Genomic DNA, 25,916 nt, shown 5'->3' on the forward strand with positions numbered 1-25,916 from the left:
ATTATCATGCCACATCAGATGCCACATCAAATTTTGTCCATCGTGACAAAACAGTAGGATCTAATTCATGACGTTTCTGTTTGATGATTCATAGGCGTCATAATCTTAGCGACGCTACGAAATAAGGAACGTCACTAGTCATGATTTATGATGCTCAACTAATGACGAAGGGTTTTCGTCATTCGAGTGTCATAAATCAAGGTTTATGACGCAGAAAACATATTTATGACACTTTTTGGTTCATCATAGGTCGGCAGATTTCTTGTAGTGATAACATAGAATTATTGTCATAGGTAGTTAAAGATGGATCACATGGCATAGATGTATGACATACAGAGACATTCACATATATTCATGTCAGATGTATCAAAGTTTGTCGAGGCTGCGGAGAATCACGCTCGCAGTTGCAAGACAAAACAAATATGTTGTCTGTGTTTTGACTACAGTCATAATATTGTATGAGAGGATATAGATATAATCAAGAGGTATTTGATAAAGCGAGATTTTGTGGATGGATACACAATTTGGTCCCACCATTGTGAGGCAGGATGTACTTTCAACAACACAGACATCAACACTGACTATGATGAAGTGGGTAGTGATGATGCAAACAAAAATGATCATGCTATGATGGATGATGATTATGATCGTGGAGATCAAAATGGTGATCAAACAGATGCACGTGTGGAACCACAGGTGGACGAGGAATGTGATGTTGATGTGGAGGACATGTTGCACTACATTGAACTGGAAGCGTTGCTAGGGAGTGCTAAAGGGTTAGAGAATTTCCAAACGCTTAAAGAGGCAGCAAAGGACCGTATGTATGAGGGCTGTGGGAAGGAGTGGACAATCTAGCATTTTGTCCTTCATCTTCTAATCCTGAAGGCTAAATTTGGCTAGTCAGACAATAGTTTCAATGGTCTCCTTACTCTGCTGGGCAAATTGCTCCCGAAGCCTAACTTTGTGCTAAAAAATACATACGAAGCAAAGAAGATTATCAATCAATTGAAGATACGTGTGCAAAGAATACATGCATGCAGGAACCACTACATATTGTACCGCAGTGAGTACGCAACATTAGAAAAGTGTCCAAATTGCGATGCTAGCCATTACGAAAGTAATGCCGGTTTCTATGAGGACCGTGCCAGTTCCTCCATCGGAATTAAGAGAAAGAAGGGTGTAAAAAAAAGTGTTGGTACTCAAGTGGAGGATGAGTCCTGTATAGCTACTGACACAGGACTCAGCGCAGAGTCCTCACCTTGGTGATGTTGTACCTGTCGGTGGTGGACCATCTAAAGTGTTTGTTCTCAAACCCAAAGACCACTGAACTAATGACTTGGCATGCTTATCACCCAGTAAAGGCTAATGGAAAACTTTGACATCCTTCCAATACTTGCTAGTGGAGGACCTTCGATGCCAGTCATCTAGTTCAGATGAAGAAAAGGAATGTATGGTTCACGTTGAGTACAGACAGCATGAATCCGTTTGGTAAAAGAAGCAGCACGCACAGTACATGGCTAGTGTTGATGACCATATACAACCTTCCCCCATGGCTATGTCACACGAGAAAGTTCCTTTTGCTAACCATTCTCATACAAGGCCCGAAGCAACCTAGCATCGACATAGATATTTTCCTTGAGCCATTGATGGAAGATATGCAGAAGCTTTGGGAAGATGGGGTTCAGATGTGGGATGATTACAGACAGGAGCACTTCACACTAAGGGCCATTATCTTTGTTACCATCAATGATTATCCCACCCTATTTTCCCTGACAGGTTAGGTAAAAGGTAAGACAACATGTGTAGTTTGCTTGGATGAAACATCATATGTGTACCTTAAGGGATCTATGAAGACAGTGTTCCTGCGGCATAGGTGCTTCTTATTGAAGTTGCACAAATACTGCAAGATGAAGGACTTTTTTGATGGTACCAATGAGAATGATTTTGCTCCACAACCGACTACAGGTAAAATATCATTTGAAATGTGCAAAAAGGTCAAGTTCAAACTTGTTAAGAAGTCATTAGGTGGTGCTAATAATGCAAAAAGGGGAAGGAAGCAGGCTAAAACTACAGACGCCGCCGATGTGCCATTTCAGAAGATGTCTATCATCTTTAAGAATTTTCCATACTGGCGAGAGTTGGCGGTACGCTATGCCATTGATGGGATGCATCTTCAGAAGAATGTGTTTGATAGCACCATCAAATTCTTGGGCTTATCAGGCAAGGCAAAGGATGGACTAAAATCACATAAGGATCTGGTTGACCTTCAAATCAGGCCAAAGCTCCACCCGCAAGAACTTTCCCCGACTAGCTACAACTTAACACCAGATGAGAGATTGGTAGTAACGGGTCATGTGTTCCCAAAGGCACCCCCGCCAGAATATGCTTGGGTGCAAGTTGTTATGGTGTTGGATAAATCGTGCGAGATAGACATCCCTACTGATGAGGGGATTGAGGTTCTCGGTGATGCAATGAACCAGTACATACTGTGGCATCGTCGAGGTATTGTTCTGAATGCATCACTAGAAACCTCATGGCCAAGCCAAGAACTACCCCTTCCAATTTCAAATGTTGACATAGAGCAGCCAACTCTTTTACATGTGCAGGGAGCTAACAATGAGCACGAGCGGCCAATGCTATCACCTGTCCTAGAAGCTCTCAATGAGGATGATGGGACAACAACATTGGAAGCTAATTAATGGGTAGATGATTTAGAAGTTAATGATCCAACATCGCCTTTGCCGTCATCTCCACCTCCCAAGAGGCCAGCGGTATCTCGTATAGTCAGCAGATATGATCAAAAGGCTCCATCAGCAGACGTTGACAAGATCTTAAATGTATTCAAGAAGAAGGCTTCCTCTTCAGGTGAAAAATCTGTAACTCACAATGCCTCTTGGCAAAAGGAAAAGGATCAAAACCTGAATTTCTTTGCGTCAAATGAGGTCCCAATGGAATATGAGATGGCAAATCATTCTTGTATCGGTGGGATCAGCTAGAGGGCCCATGAGAACTGAATAAGCTGCATGGATTGATCATGAATGCAATGAAGCAAGGCATTCGAGCAATCACCGTGCATGTCCAAACTAAGGTTTTCCTTGGCGTTCTCCCATACCAGATTGTGATCGATTTCGAGGATTTGCACAGACTTTACCGTCGACAACATCTCGACGTAAATCTCATTTCCGTATAGTTCTTGTAAGTCCACATGTACCACATACATGAGTTTTAAATACATACATATTTTATGTTACGTACATGAGCGACCTATTCTGCAGGATGCAATGGAGGGAGGAAGAATTGACGCAAGGCAGATTCAAGGTAGCATACCTTGACCTAGCATGAATAAGCGAGCCAGAGCACAAGCTCAAAATGACGGAAATGATCAAAGCACAAATAGATGCAGCAGAGACTCAAGCGAAGAAAGAGGCTATTAAAAATCAAGCCCACAGAGAAGAAAGTCACAAAGTGTCCGTATACATTGCTCGCATGATGCGAAAAAAGCCTGACAAGGATTATATCATGGCTCCTTAGGGTTTTGAGTAAGCTAGTTTTAATTACTATATATATACTAGGTGATATTTAATGCATCTTTAATATAAATTATTTTAATATAATGCAGAGACCATTGGATTTGCATCGTTATTTCAGCCAAGCTAGGAGAAGAAGTGGTCTTCGACTCAGCTAGCTATGATAGAGATAGGTACAAGGAATTCACAAGCGTTATACAAAAGTAAGACATTCCTTAGCAGTACCTAAGTTGTATTACTAACTCTTGTCTTTATATCCTCAAAGGTCCCACAATTCAAAAAGGACAAAAGCTACAAAAATAATATATCATAAATACGTATGAACATAAAACTTGCTTTTTCCATACACTGTAGACTTGTCATTAATAACAAGTCATCATTTTTCTATTTGTTTGTAGTGCCACAAGTAACCTCCCGACTCTGTGCTATGCGGATATTACGTGTGCAAGCTAATCAGAAACGATGGGAGGTACTGGACGAACCCTAAAGACGTAAGTCTCTTATACACTGTCATGTGCTAACTTCCTAATGGTAATATATTCTAATCTTTATTTACTGTTTACCTGCAGATGCCTACCATCGACGGTAACTATACCGAGATCGAAGACAAACAAATCGAGAACATTTGTACAAAGATGGCGAGGTTCATCCTACGCGAGATTTGTCATGAGGATGGAACATTCTTTGATAAAGCTAGTGTGTTGATAACGAATGAGTGTACAAATCTTCATAGATGGGCGTAGTAGTTTTAATATTAGCATGGCAAAGAAGAGCTCTATTTCAAATGTTGGATTTTTAATAATATGAATTATCTATTATGTACGATACAGTTTTTAATAATGTGAATTATTTATTATTCAAGTTTATTATTATGTGGTTGAAGATACATATTTCAATTTGGAGCCTAAAAACTAGAGGGAAATAGAAATAATAAATAATTTACGAGAAATAATATATTGTGGAAAAATACATTTTCCTGGAGAGCGGCATAAGCACCCACCAGCACAGAAACCATTTGTGCTGGCAGGTGATGTAACCACACCGCCAGCATAAAAAGCATCTGTGCTGGTGGTGGCTAACATCGCTCGCCAGCAGAGAATGGTATGTGCTAACGAGCAAGTACCCACCAGCACAGACGGCATTTCTACTGGCTCAATGTTGTTAGCGGGTGCGGCACAAACCTATTCTAGACACCGGTACAAAATTTTTATGGCCTACTGTGTGGTGAAATGAGAGAAGCAGACCAAGGAAATGACCGTCAACGATGTTTGTTGGAAGCAACGGGATCTGATCCCCTTCCGCATCGGGTGTAATGCGTTTGACACTGCAATGGGATCCATTTACATGGAGCACAAACCAAATCGATATCACTTTGTAGTGGAATAATCTAACTACGTTACAAAATCCCAAATCAAACAACACCTGAGAAACGTGAACAAAGATGGGGTTAGGTGCGTAAAACCGTCCACATCACATACCATGGTGGCAAAAATACTTAGTGGAGTACAAGTGACCATGGATTAGGATTTCATTTTTCGAAAATTTTTGGCTCCCAGCGAAAATACCAAATTTCGTGAAATTTCGGCCAACATTTGGACTAAAAAGTGAATCTTTCGACGAGGAGAATGAAATTTCGGGCAAATAGTGATTTCAATCACCATCGAAAAGGACCGAAATTTCATAAATTCGCGAAATTTCGACTGAATTTTTGAACACTACAGGTGACTACATATGCACACACTAGACAAGTTCGTGTATCCATTTGTACATTTTGCTGCTTATTGAACCAAAGTGATATAACCATATGGTGGGTGTATGGAGGGAGTAGTTAAGGACATGGCAATATAACAAGGGACTCTACAAAACTGATGGTCAAATATCTTTTTGTGAGAAGAACTTTTTAGAATTCCTCTTTTTTATTCTAAGGGGTTGTTTGGCTTCAAGGTGCTAAAGTTTAGCACCCGTCACATCAGATGTTTGCTACTAATTAGAAGTATTAAATATAGGCTAATTACAAAACTAATTGCACATATGGAGTCTAATTCGCGAGATGAATCTATTAAGCCTAATTAGTCCATGATTTGATAATGTGGTGCTACAGTAACCATTTGCTAATGATGAATTAATTAGGCTTAATAGATTCATCTCGCGAATTAGACTCCATCTGTGCAATTAGTTTTATAATTAGCTCATGTTTAGTCCTACTAATTAGCATCCGAATATCCGATGTGACACTGCTAAAGTTTAGCACCTGCTATCCAAACACCCCTCGTGTCATCGTCATGACATTCGTGTGAAGGCTCCTTCAAAAGGAGACTGTTACAGAATTTACAAACCTTACAACATGCTCCACGTACCAAACACCAAGCTGAATTTTTCAGTAAAATTGTACCCTTTCGATTATTTCTTTTTAGAGTGTAGCTCTCACGTATAAATGGCATTCTTCGGATGGAGCGCTTAAATTTGTGCATGATAAGTTGTAGTTGCTGCACCACTCTCCACCTGAATTGAAGCATTCTTCTTCAAGAAGTCTGAGTACCAGTACGCAGAAAGCCTTGGCTGCCTCTGCCGCCTCTTGTCCCAGAAATCGACGCGGATGAGGCCAAAATACGCCTTGTAACCCCCGAAAATCTCGTACAGATCCATCAGTGCCCACACAGAGTATCCTTTGACATTGGCTCCATCCCTGGAATAAACCATGTCTTGATGAATTTTATGTGCTAAACACATCCAAAGAACCATGCATCTGTCAAGAAAAACTATGCGTGTACCTGATGCAAGCCTTAGACTTCTCTAGAAGTTGGGGCATCCTATCAGTGCAAAAAAGGGGAGAGAGAGAATTAGACAGTTACCTGATGGCTTTCAGCGTGCTTGCAATATACTTCTTCAGGAAGTCAACCCGTTCTACATCCATCAGGTCGTCGCTAAGTTGTCCACGGCCTGAATGATGCAATGTGTGGTTAATCAGTGATATCGCTAAATGTGTACATGGCATTGTTTGCTTCTGAACTTGCAATTCCAGATGTTATCGCAGAAGCTAGATGGATACCGTTTTCCTGGATGTAAATTGAGATGTTTCCGTACTTTTCACGGATATATCTGAGTGCATGCTCTAGTCCTTGAGGATCAACCACTCTGCCTGAAGGAATCTGCTCTTAAAATCAATCAATCTCAGCGTCTATATTCATGGAAAATTGATAAAAGTATTCTACAACAGTTAGTATCAACCGTCACTGTACCAGCGTGGAAGTTTCCCCGTCCCTGGTTGCTGCAAAAAAATTCACAAGCATACCCATGCAAATGAGCAAACTTCATAAACATTTTGAAGCACGCACATATAGAAATTTACAGGCATTTCAACCTCTGAACAAAGCTCCAACGTCAGCTGCTTGGTCTCGCACGGGCATCTTTGACGCATCAGGATTGTTGCTCGCGTATATGGAGCTGTAGTGATTCAGTCCGATGAAGTCAAATGCTCCAGTAACAAGCTCGGATTCATAACTGGTGAACGATGGAAGGCGGGTGCCAGCAGCCTTCTTCATGCTCTCCGGGTAGTCTCCAAACAAGAAAGGGTGCAAGATGCTGCAGTTGAAAGAGAAATGAGAGCCAATAGTTAACGGAGCTGTTTACATCCTGTAATAACAAGTTTTTGTGGTAAGAGATTTGTCTGAACAACATGAAAAATTGCATAAGGGAACATTACTTACCTACCAAACAAGTAGTCGTTGGCTCTTTCCGTTGCCTGGATATCTTCAGCTGAATCTGTCAATGTGTAAATCCACAAGGAATACAGGTTTATGCCCACTACGCCCTTCTGAACAGCCTGAAACCCAAAATGCCGTGATAAAATTCATTTTTCCATGCGTGTCATCAAGAAAATCCTACATAGACAGAAGGTTTGAAGGGTATGATGAACGCAACAAACCTACCTGGTACTTCTCCCGGTAAAGCCTGACAGCAGACGAGTGAGCCAGCAGACTGTGGTGTAGAAATAAGTAAGGTTCCACAGAAGAGTTGCCAACCGTACAATTACGACCAACGCCAAATGGATTCGAACAACGTCCAGGGGGCACAGCTCCCATGTCATAGGAACCTTGAGCAATGATGTTTGGTTCCAGGATAGTTGTCCAGTGCGCAACCCTATCGCCAAACTCGCGAAAACACACATCAGAGTATGCTGTGAAGTCATCTCTGCATCAACATATAGACATTAAAGGTGAAGCTGCAATGTCATACCAGATAAAGCACGCATTTGAAACGGTTTTCACTATTCAACATGACTTTTTTTATCTGATCCACTTAGAGTAAGGGGGTGTTTGGGAGCTCCTGTCACATCGGATGTTTGGACTCTAATTAGAGTGTTAAACATAGGCTGATTACAAAACTAATTGGACAACCCCTAGGCTAAATCGCGAGACGAATCTATTAAGCCTAATTAGTTCATGATTTGACAATGTGATGTTACAGTAACCATTCGCTAATGATGGATTAATTAGGCTTAATAGATTCGTCTCGCGATTTAGTCTAAAGGTTCTGCTATTAGTTTTGTGATTAGCTCATATTTAATCCTCCTAATTAGCATCCGAACATCCGATGGGACAGGGCTAAAGTTTAACTCCTGGTATCCAAACGAGGCCTAAAGCAGAAACTTACACAATTCTGGGGCTCAGCCATCCGCCATACTCGTCTTCGAGGATTTGTGGGAGGTCTAGGTGGTAAATGACAGCATGTACCTGAATACCTGCACAAGAATTGGAAGACGATGATTCAGTGAGGCATTGACCATAAGCTCTGAACAAATGCAGTGTTACTCACCCTCTTTAACTAATTCATTTATCAAATCGTTGTAGAACTGCAGCCCTTTTGGGTTAATCGCTCCTCTCCCATCTGCATGAACCGAAAATTAAAATTAGTGAAAATGGAAAATCTGGACCTTTTTAAATGGGTAACATGAAAAATTGAAAGGATGAGGTTAGTTGCACACTAGGAATAAGTCTTGACCAAGATATGCTGAACCTGTAAGCCTTCAGGCCTATGTCTTTAATTAGCTTTACATCTTCCTAAATGAAAACAACAAGAGGAGATGTCAGGGAACAATTCACACATACCAACTTATAACCGACTAAAGTAGCAATTAATCTTTTCTCTAAAAGAGTGACCACACCTTATACTTGTGATAGCCATCACAAGCAATATCGCCACTGCGCTCATTTGGATTCCTCGCTATTTCATTATACAATATCAGTCAGGACAAATGGAATAGAAAACTGAGATCAATCATAAGTTCAGAAGGAATATGTTTACAATTCTTGTAACTTTGAAGTGTAGAAAGATAGTACCAGTAACATCATCAAGAGCATGTGAATTTTGATAAATCAATCAAATGGTCCAAGACTAGCTAGGTGAACCCGCTCAGCCCCACGTCGCCCTAGGGGGACTCGGGCGGTGACCCATCCCCCACTGCTAGCGGCGCCCCCTCCGCCTCGCCGCCGCCGGAGCTCGCAGGTGTAAGCCCGTCCAGCCACGATGAGGGCGGTGGCAGGCGCATCTCCTCTCCCACGAAACCCCATCTTCCACCTCCACATCCTCCCCCACCCTCTCGGTTGCCGGCAACGGTCGACGCCCCTGGATCCGGCAAGCCCCGATCCGACGCCAACGTGCCCGGATCCGGCGGCGCCCTGGTCATTGGGGCCTCTCCTGGCGGTTCCCCATGGGAGGGTGCTAACGGGGTCCACGGTGGCGATGAAGGCGGCGATGGCCCGCGGCCGTGATGGTGGCAAGGAGGTGGTGGCGGCCCACAGTAGGGGGTGGCATGCATGGAGCCGACCTCTCCTGGGCTGAGCTCCGGGTGGATGGCACTTTCTTCACCTCCAGTGGCCGCTGTCGTGGGAAGCTAACCTCCGATTACCGCCCTCCCGTCAGGGCCTGCTGGGCGCCCTATGGGCAATCTTATGAGCGGCCACGATCGTCGTGCAATGCTTTTCGTGGTTGTGCAGGTTCTCGAGCAAAAGCCTAGCTCGGTTCTCGACCATTTGCTAGTTATGACGGTGCCAAGGGCATTGTTTTCCTTCTTGAAGGTGTTACCATGAGAACCTCAACATACAGGGACAGATCCAGGTGAAAACCAAAGAACCAACTGGTTCGGGCGGCGGCGACATTGAGATGTTGCTCTCCTCTTGAGGCGTCATCTTGGAGTCCTTGACGGCGACACTATGGTCAGCTTGGAGTAATGGCGGTGCCCGATCTGTTTGTGTGGTAGAGATCAACTCAGTGTAGTTTCTAGATGACAAGGATTACCAGGCAGCATATGACCATCGACAATCCTTACATCAAAAGTTTCTAAGAAGATAGCTGATATGAGATGTTTGTTGCTGCATAAGGATCAAAGCAAGGTTGAAGGAAGGACGTAGAAGAAGTTTGAAGCTTAGTCTTTCAAGCTTTGTTTCTTATTTTCTTTCTTTTCTTATCTTTTATGTTCCTCAGTTGGAGGTTTGGAGTCTAAGTACTCGTGTAGCTTCTGGCCATGTGACTGGATGTGTTACTTTATGGTCGTAGACATTCACATATGAATGTCAAGACCGGATGCTTTCCCTTAATCTAAAAAAAGAGCATGTGAATTTTGTAGTTCGTTAATGCAGCGTTAACAACTACCAATATGCAATCGGAACAAATCAACAATCGTACTAGTGCATAAAACTCCTCTATTATTTTTCCCGGATGAGATATTGAAAAGCAATTGTTTACCTGAGTGAGCCCAGGTGTTCCAAATGCTTGGGCTCTTCCCATCCTCAGCTATTGCACCCTCGTACTGCCCCCAACATATGAAAGGAAGATGAGGTCTCACTCACTTGAAACTTCTTTTACCCTGTTTGATCCGAATTAAGAGAGAGAAATTTGGAGCATGCTCTTTTAGGGTACCTGAAAAGCTGCGGTCCCGGATCCAAAGGTAAATCCATCAGGGAAGTCATCCACTGTGAACCGGAACGCCGTCGCAGCGTGTGATGAAAGCAGCAGCAGCAGCAGCCGTGGCAAGAAAATCAGCAAGCGCCTCCCCATTGCTCTGTTCTCCCGCACGAATGCATGTGGTGTAGGATGCTGCTGCTCGGATGAGGGATGACAAACCTCCTGCTAGTTGTACGTGGCCAGGAATATTTCACACTAGACCTCTCGCATTTGCAAAGACTTCTTTTTAAAAAAATAGAAAAAGTTTCAACCTATGCAGCCTTATGCCCTTATTTCATTATTACACTATTTCAACATTTGTTATAAGATAAAAAAAAAACTATAGTCCTCCATAATATAGCCTCTTACTAAATCGCTAGGAAAAAGTTTCCATGGCCACCACATCCGAAGCTTGACTTTGCAATCTATTATTTTTTAATGATATCTACGTGCTCTTGAAAAGGACATGCATTAAAATGTGGTGTACGATTTATCAATAATAATAATATTATTATTGCGGCATCACCAAATTAAATCACCGAAAATAGAGCTTCCACGCTAACAAATTTATGTTCCTTTTTGCAATACCACTATGCTACTTAACCGACCCCAATACATGTGTAATACCCCAAAAGCAATGGTGGCAATGCACCAAATTGATTTAGCAAAGTGGTAATAAGAAAACAAAACAGATGTTGCATATGTTTATTGTGATTGCAAAAAAAATGCATTTGAGGCTTCTATTCTGGTTATATTTTGTGCAACATTATCCTTGGTCAAGTATCTGTTCCTATATACAAAAGGTCTTTATTTTAATGGAAAATTGAGCAGTAGCCATTGACCCATTTCAGTTGACTAAGGGTATGTTTGGATCCACCTCAATCAAATTATAGAAGTTAACATGTAAATTGTGGAATTGTTAAAAGAATGTGGGTTGTCTGTATCCACCCGGATTTTTGGGTGGTTGTCTCCCAAGTTCATGAAAGCTGAGGTGAGGTAACATGTGAGATTCCATAATATGGGGTTAGTGGATTGTGAAAGAGTTGGACCACAATCTAGGCTGTTTGGATCACAAGCTTGTTTCTAAAAGGTAGATGCTCCACAATTTGGGTGGATTCAAACAGACCTTAAGCATAACCATCTGATTTGGATACCTCCTCCCTCCCTCGGTCCCTCCCTCCGAACATCCTCATTGCATTACTGGACCTGCCGTTCTCCGAGTCCACCTAATTCCTTGATCCTCCATCACCATCACCACCCAAGCAACTGTCCATCGTGCACACTACCCACAACTAATTGTGTCAACCCGCCACCAATTTCAAGGCATATATATTTGCAAATGTTTGCCATGTCAGCATCAAGGTCCTGTAGAGGGCAATCCAAACCTGAACTCACAAGTTAGTTTTCATAGCTAAAGTTAGTTTTCATAGCTACGATGCTAGTAAGATACTTCCTTTATGAACTACAATCCAGAACATGGTGCACGATTTCATTGTGTAGGCCCGTAATAAAATCTGGGGAGCACGCAGCAACGACGGACATCATGGCACGTTTGAGTGTTGGTTCCCCCCCCCCCCCCCCCCCCCCCCCACCCCCACTACACACACTATGGTAATGATGGATTCAGTCGATTTGATTCATATCTGCGGTCCCCAAAGATATGCTGATCTTTTACTTATTCGCAAACCATTTATCTCTCTCCTCTTTAATTATGTTTCCACATTTAGCAATTAGTTTCATGGCAAGGTAATTAATTTTATGAAAACCATCCTAATCATTGCGTCCGGAACCCAATCAAAATCCCCATGAAAAATTATAAATTTTCAAAACAAGCCAAAATTGACATTATAAAATGCGATAAAGTATAGAGTTGGCAGTTTGGTATAAGATAATGAGCGCCTCACAATAAGACCCAACACAAATAAGAGAGCCGGACCGATAGCCTCCTCCCTCATTGTAGGTGGATAGTACTTGGGGATTTATCGCTTTCGGCTCTTTCCCATTGCACTAGCACCAATTTAGTGTCCTTAAAATTGAGCCGCCTCCACCACTCTATTGGTGGCAATTGCTTCTCGACAAGCCCATCCCTAGGGGCGGGCGGGCTGCGCGGTCGTATAGGGTCTCCATTTTCTAAGGGCCTCCAGAATCCATCTGGCTCATCAGTCCCTAGCATAAACCTTTTGTTTTCCTTGTCACTGATGCTCTCCTAAACAGCCCAAGAGTCGTTCTCTATCCGCGTTTGTGGCTCCGCGCCTGTTCATCTCTTCATCTCCTAATCAGGATGAAGATTTGAGTATTTACACTACAAGAAATGTGTTGATCTATGATGAAAATTTTATGAGACATTTGTTCTCATCATAGATCTATGACATTTCTAGCTGAAAACGTCACAAAGTTTGACATCCGGGCAAATTTAGTGATAAAGTTAGGAACATCATAAAAGTTGCCGCTGTAGCCAAAAAAGAAATCGTCACTCGCTGTTACATGGTGGTTTTGTGACGATATAAGCTTCGCAAAAATATCCTAAACCAATGAGGGTCCAACATGTAAGTTTAAGTTGATAAATAAGATGGTAAAATAAAATGAAAAATGTTATCCTCCCGTGGGTCAATCCTGTTACCGATCCAATGGGAAGTCTTTACCGTGACCGGATCCCACACGTAAGGTAAGTTTCAGTTGAGTGTGGTATGTGGCGGCAGAAAAGCCCGTGCTGCAGCCAAAAAGTAGTTTACCCGCTGCCACGCTCCCGCAATAGGGAAAAAAGAAGAACAGAGAGAAGCCGGCCAGGACGAAGCACTCCAGCGGAGGTCTGCGCCACCCCACGGTGGCTCAGTCCTTTGGCAGCACAAATCTGGTGCTTCCAGCTGTGGTGCATCAATCTGGTCAGTAATTTTGAGTTGAATTCATCAAAATTTCATTTCGCATTGAGGTCTTTCAATCTGTCAGCAATTTTGAGTTGAATTCGCTAAAATTTCCCTGATGGATAAAGGTTGGATACATGGTTGTCAACTATTTACCCCCGAGCATGAGAAAGGGGTCAATGATTCTATGGAATTTGTTAAGAGTAGATACTCTGATGATGAATAAATACTATGCCCATGTCGTGGATGCCTAAATCAGTCTAGATGTACTATAGATACGGTGAACCTGCACTTACTTATGAATGGGATGGCAAGCACCTACACTAGGTGGATCCATCATGTTGAAACATTCGAGAATAGGGTTCAGGAAAATGCAAATCTGTAGTATAATGGGGCTCAGGGAAATGCAATTCTATAGGATGATGGGGTTGAGGAAATTGTAGTTCTGTCGGATGAGGGGGTTGTGGATCATGCAGTTTTGCAGGAAGATGGTGATCAGGAAATGGTTCAGGAAAACGAACACATATCGGGTATGGAAGAGGATGAAGGCACTGAAGACGGACTTCCTAAAATGATAGCCAACATGTGCCACGCTAAAGAGCTTGAAGGGAAAATGTTAGAATTTATAAAGGAACATATAAATCGTAAGGTGGCACCGGGACCTAAATATACATAATTTACATTTGTTGTGAAGTTACTTCATGTCAATTCTTTCTATCGAATCAGCAATATCGCATTCAATGCGATTCTAAAAGTGGTGTCCCTTGCTTTTCCAGGAGCATGTGTTCCGACATCTTACGATGATGCAATGAAGTACATACGTGCCATGGGACTCGGCTATGAATCTATCCATGTTTGCAAGAATAATTGTGTATTGTTTCGCAAGACGCTAACCGAACATGGTGTGTGCCCAGTGTGTTGTGAAGCGGATTCAAGATGGAAAGATGCAAACAACAAGAAGCGTGTTCCTCATAAGCTATTGAGGCATTTTCCGCTAGTTTCAAGGTTGAAGAGGATATTTCTTTCATCAAAAACCGCAAAGGATGCGCAATGGCACGAGTTGAAGCGAAAACCAGTGGACAATGAGCTTAGCAATCCAGTTGATGGTGAGGCATGGAAAGACTTTGACAAAAATTGGCCAAAATTTGCAAAAGATGCAAGGAACATTAGACTTGGCCTTGCAACCGATGGTTTCAATCCATTTGGCAACATGACTAACTCATATAGTATTTGGCCAGTATTTGTTGTGCCGTATAACATGCCACTATGGGTATGCATGGAAGAATCAAACTTCATGATGGCATTATTGATCCCTAGGTCGAGTTCTCCATCAAAGGATTTTGATGTCTTCTTGCAACCTCTCATAGAAGAGCTGTTGGACCTTTGGAAGGGTGTTAATGCATACACTGCTTGTAGTCAACAATCCGTTAAACTGCATGTTGTGGTTAGTTGGTGCATACATGATTACCAACACTGAGCACATTTGTGAGGCGAGTCACGAAAGGTTATTATGCCTATGTGCATTGTGACAAGGATCCTTGTTCAAGGAGATTGAAGAACAAGATATGTTATAATGGCCATCGTTGTTTCCTTCCAACTGACCATCCATGGAGAAGAAAGAAAGTAGAGTTTGATGGTAAAACTGAAAACCAAAAGAGCCCAGAGCAATTTACTACTCAGGAGCTTTAGCAGCAACTGGAGAAGGTTAAAGATGTTAAACCAAGAAAGCCTCCTCAAGGTCAGAAAAGGAAGCGGTAACTCGGACAGTGTTGGAGCTGAAGGGTTTGTTTGTTTGACTTGACTTGCCATATTGGACAACTCTGAAGCTACCACATAATCTTGATGTCATGCACATTGAGAAAAATATATGCGAAAACCTTATTGGAACATTGCTTAAAATTGCTGGGAAGACAAAGGACATGATCAATGCTAGGGTTGATTGGGAAGACATGGGCATTAGACCACATCTACACATGCTGAATACTATAGAAGGGAAGTCATGCAAAATGCCAGAAGCTCCATATATAATGGGTAAAAAGAAATAGAAGGTGTTCTGTGATTTTATAAGTCAGCTGAAGTTCTGAGATGGATATGTTTCTAACTTATCAAGATCTATTGCTGCTAATGGATGCAAACTCCAAAGATTGAAAACTCATGATTGTCATATCTACTCTAAAGGATTTTGCCTGCTTCCCTTCGAGGTTTAATGGATAAAGAGATATACTCAGCTGTTTTGGAATTAGGAAACTTCTTTTGGCAACTATGTTGCAAAACTCTAAAGTTGGATGTTTTGAAGAAACTGAAAACAAATATCCCAATAATTTTGTGCAAGCTTGAGAAAATTTTCCCTCCTGCCTTCTTTGATGTTATGGTGCACTTGGCTGTCCATTTGCATGAGGAAGCAATCCTAAGAGGCCCAGTACAATTTGGATGGATGTATCCCGTCGAAAGAAGGCTATGCACGTTGAAGCGTTCCATGAGAAAAATGACTAGGCCTGAAGGATCCATTGCAGAAGCATATGTCGCTAATGAGGCCTTGATATTTTTCTCAAGGTACTTAGCGGATGATGATGTTGGCACACGATTCAATCAAGAGGGTAGGAACATAGAGAATGCTGATTTAATGTAAGAAGGCGATTTATCTTGTTTCCAGCGGAATGTTGATGCAATTGGAGCAGCAAGGACTTCGGTCCTTGATTCGGATTACGACAAGCTGGTTTGGTATGTGCTAAACAATTGCGAAGAGGTTGAGCCATATATCGAGTATGTAATCCGACATGCAATGATTATACTGCAATTATTTCGATCTAATTTTCAGATGGATGTGTTTTTGCAGGATATACAGGGATCAGTTAGAAGCAGAAGGTGTGTTGGACCAGGTTATTCACTGTAGAATTCAGAAAGAATTTGCCTGATGGTTTAAATCGCATGTAGATTTTCTGCTTTTTCATAACAAACTTATATTAGCTGGCGAGGATCTATACATAAAACTATGGTTTTATTGTACAAATTGAAAAGATACCTGAAGGAGAGGTCTTCGAGGACCTATATACATTATCAGCTTTACCAGACAAGCGACTAAGAAAATATTCAACATCTCTTGTTGGCGGTGTTCGGTACCACATACAGGCCCGAGAGGAAAATCGGAAGACACAGAACAGTGGGATTATGGCTCCAGGATTTCATAACAGTGAGCCATTTGAGTTTTATGGTTGTCTAAAAGAAATTATTGAGCTGTGGTATAACTTATCAGGGCATGGTATAAATCGAACTATTGTATTATTCCATTGTGATTGGTATGATCTGGGAGGGACCACAAGGGAACCAAGGATTAGAAAGGATGGGTACTTCACAAGCATCAATACCGGTACAAAAGTGATCCCTACATTTTTGCTAAACAAGCAACGAAGGTGTTTTACTTGCTAGATGCCCTGCTACAAGACCCATGGAGAGTGGTGCAAAAATTTGAGCACAAGCATTTGTGGAGCTTTAATGAAAATGAGTAGGACATAGCACCCAGTGGCATAGTACTTGCATATCAAGATGATGTAATTGAAGAAACCTTGAATGATGGTATTGGTGATGGTTCGGAGGCTCCGGTGTCTATTACTAACAAGAGGAGGAGTGGACTATTTTTCCAGAGGCTCAAGTTAGTTCCATTCGCCAGCATGTTCTATCTGATGTGGACGGATTCAATTCTGATGATGAGGAGGAGGATGAAACTATCTGCCAATACCATGATGAAGATGAAAATCCTGCACCTAATAGAGATGAGGACTAGGAAGTGAAATCAATTAATGTTTTAGTCAATCCGATCTGAACTCATTTGTTGTATAAGATATGAACCAATATGTGCATGTAGACCTTTTATCATAGTAGTTGTGGGAAAATCCTTTTGATGCATCTCAATATGTTTAAAAGCACACTTAGCTGGCTATTGATCCAACTCATTGTATTGTAAAACACCAGAACATCCTATGATGCCTTCCAAAATCTTCGAACTCCCATTTGGCTGGCTTTTTTTTCAGTTCGGTATATTATCAAACACCAGAACATTCTTTGACATCTACAAAATCTTCGAACGCCCATTTGGCTGGCTGTTTATCTGGCTCAGTGCATTGTCAAACACCGAAACATCCTGTGACCACTTTCAAAATCTTTGAACACCCATTTGTCTGGTTGTTTATCCGATTCATTGTATTCTCAAACACCGGGATATCCTTATTCTAGAACAAGGTTGGGTAGGAAATTCCTACCCATCTTCTTGTCTAGGCGCACTTTATACCTTTATGACTTTATCCAACATCGTGTCACTCCTGCTGACCCGTCGTTCCCCATTCCCCATTTACTACAAGGTCACCTGTGGCGCTCGCCCTTGGTAGGGTTTAGCCGCCACTGCCACCACCTACTACAACCACCCGCCGACGCGGCCGCGCTCTAGTGCTACCTCTATCCACCACCGCTCGCCCTGATTTCATAGGAATTCGTCATTGAAAGGGGATTCATTAAATTTTTTGAGATCCTTGTGGATGCTGATTTGAGAAAGACCTTGCAGATGGGCCGAGATGGTGGCAAGAGGAATGGAAAGGCGCTTGATCCACCTCTAGCAAAGCAACAAAGGAAGTCGCAAGCGAATTCTGCAGGCACGTCTGGTGCTTAGACGCGGCAAAGGGGCAGGTTCATTACACAGGAGTCTTCCCCTACCCGTTCTCGTCATACACGGGGTGGGTCAACCTCGGCCCAATCTTGCTATACACGGGCTGGGTCAACCTCGGTGCCTTCCTGCCGCACATTGGGGGGTCAACCTCGACGCCTTCTGGGTGACTGCAATCTATGAGGCATCGGCCGCCCTACCCTGCTGAGTTTCCTGCGCCCGACCCCAGGGAGCAGAACGAGGTACCTCTTTACCCTCCACCAGAAGAGCCGCTAAGGATGATTGACCTAAGAATGCATAGCTACCAAATGATTAAAAGGCTCAGATTTGTGTCTTAGGATGTGTGGTTTGAAAAATCCCATGACAAATGGGTCGAACCAAAATTTAGGAATGTCATTCAGCAAACTTTCTACTATAACTACAAAAGTTGTCCCCTAAACTATTTGAGCACAAGATTATAAACTGGAATCATATGAACATGGCCATAGGAGGAGAAAATATTAAGGGATACTTCGATCAACTACCCGGATTGGCTGATTTGGTCTCAGGGTATTATCAGTATATTGAGGATTGGGTCTGAGTTTTCTATGCTACGGTGCACATTCTTGAGAGCAGAGAGTACATTCAGGTCATGTTTCAAGGAGCTCCACATAGAATTTGACGACACCAAATTGCTGATAGTCCTGGAGTCAATACATGTCACGTGTCCCTACACTACATTGTATACAGGGATAGTGAACCATGTTGCCGTAGTTTTCTTGGTGGATCATTCCCTTCAAATGAGGATATGGCCAAACTTTTTGTGGAGCCATTTCCTTCTCACCGAGCATATCGCATGCCTAACATGCTTACCCCTAAGGCCAATGTGGTTCACTGGGCACTAAAGAAGACATTGTTACCACGGGTCGGCAATGCAAACTCCATCACTAGTCTTCAGTAGTGGATTCTTTTCCATGTCATGACTAGCAGGGAGGTCGACATCGTGAACTTTATTCTTTGTGAAACTTAAGATGTTATCTATGATGGGTTGATCGTGGCCTGACAAATGCCGTATGCTCACTGGATCTCCGTCATCCTAAGTCATCTTACTAAAAAAGATGAGAATAGCATAGAGGTGCAAACCGGACCCAAAAATTGGCAAAATGAGAACGGCAATGCCAAAACACAATTCAAGGTATACAAGCCAGTGAGACTAGGAGACAGCCATCGTGGCCTAAGGGCTAGGAATGAGCAATCTCCTAATGAGCACAGAATTGAGAACGATTGTTCAGACAGTGAAGGCAGTGAAGAGGAAAATACGTATGTACCTTGTTTCCAAGTCACTCATGACCAGCAGATAGGTGCATCGCGATCTGCTATAGAATCAGTACCAGTCACTCCAGCAACAGCCAGTCAACCGACTGAGCTTGCCTTAATTCTTCAGAGACTTGTTGATGGTCAGGAAAAACAAGCCAAAAATAATCTTCGTATGGTCGAGCTACAAAATCAGTTGGACGAGAGACTGGATCGTCAGGAGGAGAGACAATTCTCATGGCTAGAGCAGGTGGCATAGAGGGTAGACAAGGTATGATAGAACTTCAACTTGCCACTAGCACATTTGCACGTACTGATATGTTCCTCTTATTCATGTATATTACATGAGTGTTCATTATTGTAAAGGAAAGGTGTACTACAAACACCGATAATTGTGGGGCGGTCAGGTTTCCTCAGTGCACAGGATCTAGAAGCTACGTTGCACAGGCTCATATTGTGGTAAGCAACTGAACAAGTCATGTTTTTGTTGTGTACTTTATTTGATGAACCTGCTCATGCTCCTTGTTCCAAGCAAACAGTTTGTGCCTGTTTTCACATCATATTAGAGGGAGAAGCATGCTAAAGGAGATCCAACTCCAATAAATCTTTTCAAGAACTTCCATTGTAGCAAAAATGGCTACACCACTCCAGTACAGGCAACCATTGTAAGTACTTGTTTACTTTGCATTCTTCTTTGCAACAACAACACTAGAAACATTTGTGAGTACTTTTGTGAGACCTTTCATTTTTTTTCTTTTATTAGGCTTAGATGGAACAAATTGTCGCCCAACCTGGAGACGACCAACCAAAGACTGTTGCTGAAGCAGTGGCTGAAGTTGTCCAATCTAGGACATTTTGGGAGGTTGCTGCATTCATCCACCCTCGAAGAAAATGACTAGGGTTGGTACTGCACTGCAGGTAGAAGAAATACAAGCTAATCTTGAGAGTGAGAAACAAGGGTGAGCACAACTTCAGCAAAACATTGCTGAACAGGAGTCTAAGATGGGTGCACTGAGATTGATGGCTGAAACACAAGAAACAACATTAAAGTCTCAAACAGAGGAGCTCAAAGCTTTGAAGAAGACCACAAAGCAGTTGCATTCTCTGATTTCTAGCCTGATAAACTCCAACACCAGTCAGAGCCAGGTGAATCCTTCCCTCAACTGAAGTGTGTTGCTGGTGAACTTGTTGTTTGTTGCTGATGAACTTTTGTTGTATCTTGCATTGTTGATGCTTAACTTTTTGTATGTTGCATTATTGTTGCTAGTGAACTATTCATTGATTGTGATTGAACAATATGGAAGTTTGAAATGAGTTGTTTTTATTTCTGTGATTGTGCTGGTGATCAGTAGCCAAAATTGAAATATTATCGATGTTTATACCCGGCAACCTACCGAGGGGTATCCCGGGGTAGTAGATTGGTTGGTGAGGAATGGTCGGACCTGAAACTTGAAGGTAAAAATGAGGACACAAGATACAGATTTATACAGGTTCTGGCCACTAGAGTAGCGTAATACCCTACGTCCTATTTTGGGGTGTTGTATATTGCGCCATGCGCTTGGGTGTTGTTTGGTACTGAGGATTTGGTCCTTTGTTATGGTTCTATGAGGTCTTCGCCTCTGTTTGTCTGAGTTGTTGATCTAGGTACCCCTGCCCTCCTTTATATACTCAAGGGGTGGGATTACTAGTCGGTTACAAGGAGTTCTAGTAGCAATACATGGTATGAGCCCTAGTAGGATTACATAGGAATCCTAGTAGGAGTCCATCTTCTTCCTTCCTTGCGGATACTGGGGATCTATCCCTGACAAGCCCCCGAGCGCTTCATAGTCGAATGCAGCATCCTTTGAGTTCTTTTTGGATCCTCGCCAAGTAGTTTTGGTGCTCTTCGAATACTTTGTCTGGCTGAATCTTCAAAATTACTCAAAGCTGTCATGAGACTATGGTGTGCTCAAGCCCTTGGTTGTCTTGATTTTGTAATCTTCATCTTTGGAATGTGATATGGAGGGCGGCAGAAGTCGCACTTCATATGGAGTAGCCCCTGAGTCTTAGGTTGAATCGAACAATCAGGCGGAGGGTCAATAAAATCTTGAATCTTCTTCTTTCATCTTGAAAAAAACAACTGTTGAGTGTAGCTTATCAGCCCCTGAGCCTTGGAATGATTAATTAATCAATCTAAGGGGTCTTTAGTCCTCACACAAGTCATCATCCGAGTAGTTTTGCAGCATCCAGCTCCCGAGCTTATGTGCCAAGTGAGCCATAGGAGCCACGTTGAGTAGTTATTAGCGCTTAGCCCCCCCCCCCCAAGTTTGAGAGCTAGCGGAGCTACCGGAGGTATTTCGAGTAGTAATTGGCGCTTTAGCCCCCGAGCTTGGAAGCTAACTGACCCACTAGAGATATTTCGAGTAGTAATTGGTGCTTAGCCCTCGAGCTTGGGAGCTAGCAAAGCCATTATAGGTACAATGAGCATCCTGGAGAGTTGTCGCTGAAACTTGACCTGAAAAAAGAAATGCATACATTATGCAGTATATTTGTAGAATTTGAAACTACTGAAACTTATTCAGTGATGAATGTAATGTGAATGTTGTATATCATGCTCTTATTTCGACCATATTTCTCCTGAGTAATTAGCCTATTATGTTTAGACTCTCAGTCTCTGTTTAGCCATTGCCACTGTGTGTGAGATCTTTATCTCGTGTACGCATACTAGCACTGCTTCTACAGAGGTTTTTGTCTCGCGTCCTAGCGTTTAGGCATGATAGAAGATCTAGGTCTACATGAATTAAGGCGTGTTCTGCTCGAGGAGATTAGTGACCGCTAAGAGAAGACATTTCAAATAAGTAGTCGGCATTGCGACAAAAAGAGAGCGCGATTGCACTTAAAGTAGTCGTTGAGACTTATCTACCTTTCAGTGAGAAGAGCGTGTGTTGTGCGCATAGGATTTGTGCCTCCTTAGGGTGTAGCCGTTGTGAGCCTCTAGTATTCAGTGCATCAAATCTGTGGCTATTGCCTCCAAAATTCAATGTACCAAACCCGTGGTGGTGCCTTCAAAACTTAGTGCACCAAACCCATGGTTGTAGCCTCCGTAATTTGGTGTACCAAGCCCATGGCTATCGGTCAACATGCCCCAGGAATAGTTGGCAAAGTGTAGCTCTAGAGGGTAATTACCATCGAGAGATGTACACAGATAGGTAGCCGGCACATTGGCCAATCATGCTGAAAACAATCTAGAGAAAAAAGATTATTTAAAAGTGACTTAGCTTGATTTGTAGGCGATTGACGATGAAGCTGTGATGGTTGTTGATGAAGTCCGATGGTTTGTTGATGAAGCTGACAAGTCGGAGTCAATTCCGACTAGTTATTGTCGACATGAGGCCTACCTCAACTAGTTTATAGTCAAGACAAGTAGTCAAAATAGTCGTTGGTGACTTGATTATTTGCCTCAATGTGCGCTCGATGAGCCGTATGCAGCAGCCTGCGGCAGAAACCAACTCGGTCTTCGATTGGAACGCGGAGCGCATCAATTTTGTCTCGACGTAGATTTGTCTGCTCAGAACCCCGACTCAGCGACTTGCTTCTTGTCGAGTAGATTGATCTTGATGATGACGTCCTTCAAGATCGCCCGATGATCTCCCCGATCACCCCTAACTGGCGCGCTAGATGTCGGTGTTTTATACCGGCAACCTACTAAGGGGTATCCCGAGGTAGTAGACTGGTTGGTGGGAAATCGTCAAACCTGAAACTTTAAGGTAAAAATAAGGACACAAGACACGGATTTATACAGGTTCGGGCTGCGAGAGTAGTGTAATACCCTATGTCCTGTTTTGGGGTGTTGTATATTGCTCCCTAGGCTTCGGTGTTTTTTGGTATTGAGGATTTAGTCCTCTGTTGTGGTTCTATGAAGTCTTTGCCTCTATTGATCTGAGCTTCGATCTAGGTACCCCTTCCCTCCTTTATATACTTAGGGGGTGTAACACCCATGTGGCAGAACCGTCCGACTTAAACTAGCTTAAGTGTGCCTAATCGCTGTCAGAACAGCAATTATCTGAAACGCACTTAAAATAGTTTAAGCCCGATAGTCCGTCGAGTGTCTCTAGGACACCTTAAAACATCCACGACATATTTCATAGCCATACATTAGGATCACTTCCACGAAGGTAAAGCATCAACAAATATTACATTTTTACATACATACAGGAGATACGAATTATTACAAACCGTAGATTGAAATAAATTTAACAGTGCAGGTTAGACCATTACTAGGAGTTTTGAACACAAAACCAGTCCAAGGCAAATAATTATACAACTAAGTTTTATTCTAGGGTATCATGATACTCGTACAGTACCCTAGTTCTTCAGAACTTCCTCATCAGTTGTCCCCTGCTGCGCTTCTGAAAACAACAACAAGGGATCCCCGAGTACAAGGGTACTCAGCAAGACTAACCCGACTAACCAATATAGATAGATTTAAAATACTGTATGATAGCTTTATGGTGTACTAGCTGACTCACATTTTGCAGAAAAGCTTACTATTAGTGGGACCATAGCTTTGTCATTTTATTTCAGATTAGTTTTTTTTACCTAACTAGTCACACAGCATATTAAATCAAGGACAATATTATATTCAACTTGATTACACTACGATGCTTAAACGATGATCAAATGCATTCATAACCGAGAATTGTGACGATCCGGATCGATTTACATCATGCAGGAGATAACCAATTACTAGCCATGCACAACTGTACAGGTTGCACATAACAACCTTTCGATTAGCCGTACCCAAATATCGGAAATATGACTACCCAAACCTAGGTACGCACCCCCACATGGGACCACATGTCTGGCCTGATCTCCATGTGAGTTTTAGGTTACACCCCTACCATTCTCCAGCACGTCAAGCACAGGTACGAAATATTTCCGATCAGAGAGCCAACTAACCTACCGGGCTTTGCTGGTCCCATACACAGTAAGCAACCAGGTAATATCACTTGATCAAAGGTTAAGACAACGAACGGGCCTTGACCAAATTAACTTAGTAGACAGAACTACTGTCTCTAGCTTTTGTCCATCTTTCCAAAATTCTAGGTGAATTTTTCCTTGATTAACATGTATGACAAAAATTAACCTTAGAGCAGAGTAACAAAAGTTACTTAAAAGGTATCTAAGCATTGCTAAGCATAGGATAGTTACTAAATAATTGAACAGGTGACAAAGATGTCCTATAAACAAGGTAGGATCATGCACAAGAGTGGTTTGCAATCAACTCCTAGACTTAATGCATTCATAAGGAAATAACCAATAATTTGACTCATGAATAATAATTTCTAAAAATAGATAGGCTTAGATGCACCAGGACTTGCCTTGATCCACAAAAAGGTTAGTATCCTCATAAGGTCCTCCCACACAAGGGATCAATTCAACAACCTCTTTGAGATCCTAAGGCTCTTTAGATACTTTCAGGAAATCCACTTTTGGGGCTTCTGTGTTTACGATAGGATGCATGCATTAGTTAGAGATGCAAACTTTTCGAAATCTGAGACTATATAACTTATCTTCATCATAAAGTTGCAAGCCAACATTAATCTACCCATAAAGATTAACCCACAATTTTAGTTTCTTTAACTAACCTAACTTAAGCATTTTCGTTTATTTAGAAAAGTATTACAGTTAATTTCTAATCTGAAAAACTTAATTCCTTTGGATTAATAATTATTTGTGAATAATAAAATATTATTCATAATTTTATTCATTTTATAAAGATTAAGTATTTATTTAAATACCTTAATCAAAGGTATTTAATAAATACTTAAATTTTATTACTTTATCCTAGGGTTTAAGAATTTTTAATGCATAAAGCAAAAAACAATACAACCAATAAAATTGGTTTCATTATTTTTGGACAATTCTACAAATTATAATGAACTAAATATAAAAATAGGAATTTAAATCTATTTTCTAAAATCAAAAAACTAACATTATCCAAAAAACCCCTTCCCTAAACTTTTCTCACGCGCCCTTATCCTACCCCCACTCATTGACACGCGGGCCCCGGGTCAACAGACCGAAGCCCGACCTTGAACGAGGATTGGCCGGCGGGTAAGAGCGGCAGCTTGCCGACGGCGAGCTTTCCGGCAACGGGGACTCCCTCACTTGACTCATGACACCTTCCCCCACTCCCTGATGTTGCTCTAGGGTGGTTGGCCTGACAACGATGGCGAACATCGCAAAACAGACGGTGGTGCGGCGGCGATGGCTGACCAGCAACGCAAAGCTCGCCGGCGCTAGTGCTAAGGCAACAAGCAGCACTGGCAACTCTTCTACAGCCTAACCATCGCAGCGCACCCCCAACCCGAAGCACCTCACGGCCGGAGCAAAAGGCTCCACGGTGGCGGCCATGGCTAACGTGCAGCGCACGGCGCCGCAAGCGTTCCGGCCAAGCTAGCGGCACTCCAAGCCAACAAGCTCAACTTAACCCATCTAGAGCTCAAGCACAACACCCCTAAACTCTTGGATAATGTCCTGAACTTTGGCACCCGAGACCTCCACGGCGGCACCCTTACCAAAATAAGCGGCGGCCGAAATCGAGGGAGAAAATGGCAAGGACGGTGGCTGTGGTTACTGGAGCAGGACAACGACTGG

General features: G+C 42.4%; 1 protein-coding gene and 1 pseudogene across 2 annotated transcripts; one reads left to right on the plus strand and one right to left on the minus strand.

Annotated features, from left to right (window-relative positions):
• Nucleotides 1–5,756: 5,756 nt before the first annotated feature.
• LOC117850808 (beta-glucosidase 20) lies at nt 5,757–10,673 on the minus strand. Of its 2 annotated transcripts, none has more exons than XM_034732683.2 (13): nt 10,446–10,673; nt 10,272–10,335; nt 8,692–8,750; nt 8,512–8,587; nt 8,343–8,414; nt 8,181–8,268; nt 7,457–7,667; nt 7,235–7,350; nt 6,889–7,109; nt 6,767–6,795; nt 6,577–6,676; nt 6,380–6,467; nt 5,757–6,213 (listed from the first exon to the last, which is right to left on the minus strand). In XM_034732683.2, the coding sequence occupies exons 1-13, from the start codon at nt 10,581–10,583 to the stop codon at nt 5,985–5,987; spliced, it is 1,491 nt and encodes a 496-aa protein (XP_034588574.1). In that variant the 5' UTR covers nt 10,584–10,673; the 3' UTR covers nt 5,757–5,984. The 2 variants fall into 2 exon arrangements, with proteins under 2 accessions (XP_034588574.1, XP_034588573.1); XM_034732682.2 differs by having other exon boundaries at nt 7,457–7,718; nt 10,446–10,671.
• Nucleotides 10,674–13,775: 3,102 nt separating this feature from the next.
• On the plus strand, nt 13,776–16,245 carry LOC140222199 (uncharacterized; annotated as a pseudogene).
• Nucleotides 16,246–25,916: the final 9,671 nt, after the last annotated feature.

The sequence above is a fragment of the Setaria viridis genome, chromosome 3 (assembly GCF_005286985.2).
Source record: "Setaria viridis chromosome 3, Setaria_viridis_v4.0, whole genome shotgun sequence".
In the NCBI taxonomy this organism is placed as follows: domain Eukaryota; kingdom Viridiplantae; phylum Streptophyta; class Magnoliopsida; order Poales; family Poaceae; genus Setaria; species Setaria viridis.

What these genes read in the sequence shown, in the direction of transcription:
- LOC117850808 (XM_034732682.2), bottom strand. Translation starts at nt 10,583, where the DNA reads ATGGGGAGGCGCTTGCTGATTTTCTTGCCACGGCTGCTGCTGCTGCTG. An exon ending in TGGCTGAGCCCCAGAATTGT is followed by an intron (nt 7,719 to 8,180) that starts GTAAGTTTCTGC and finishes ATGTTGATGCAG; the next exon opens with AGATGACTTCACAGCATACT. An exon ending in ACGGGGAAACTTCCACGCTG is followed by an intron (nt 6,677 to 6,766) that starts GTACAGTGACGG and finishes TTTTAAGAGCAG; the next exon opens with ATTCCTTCAGGCAGAGTGGT.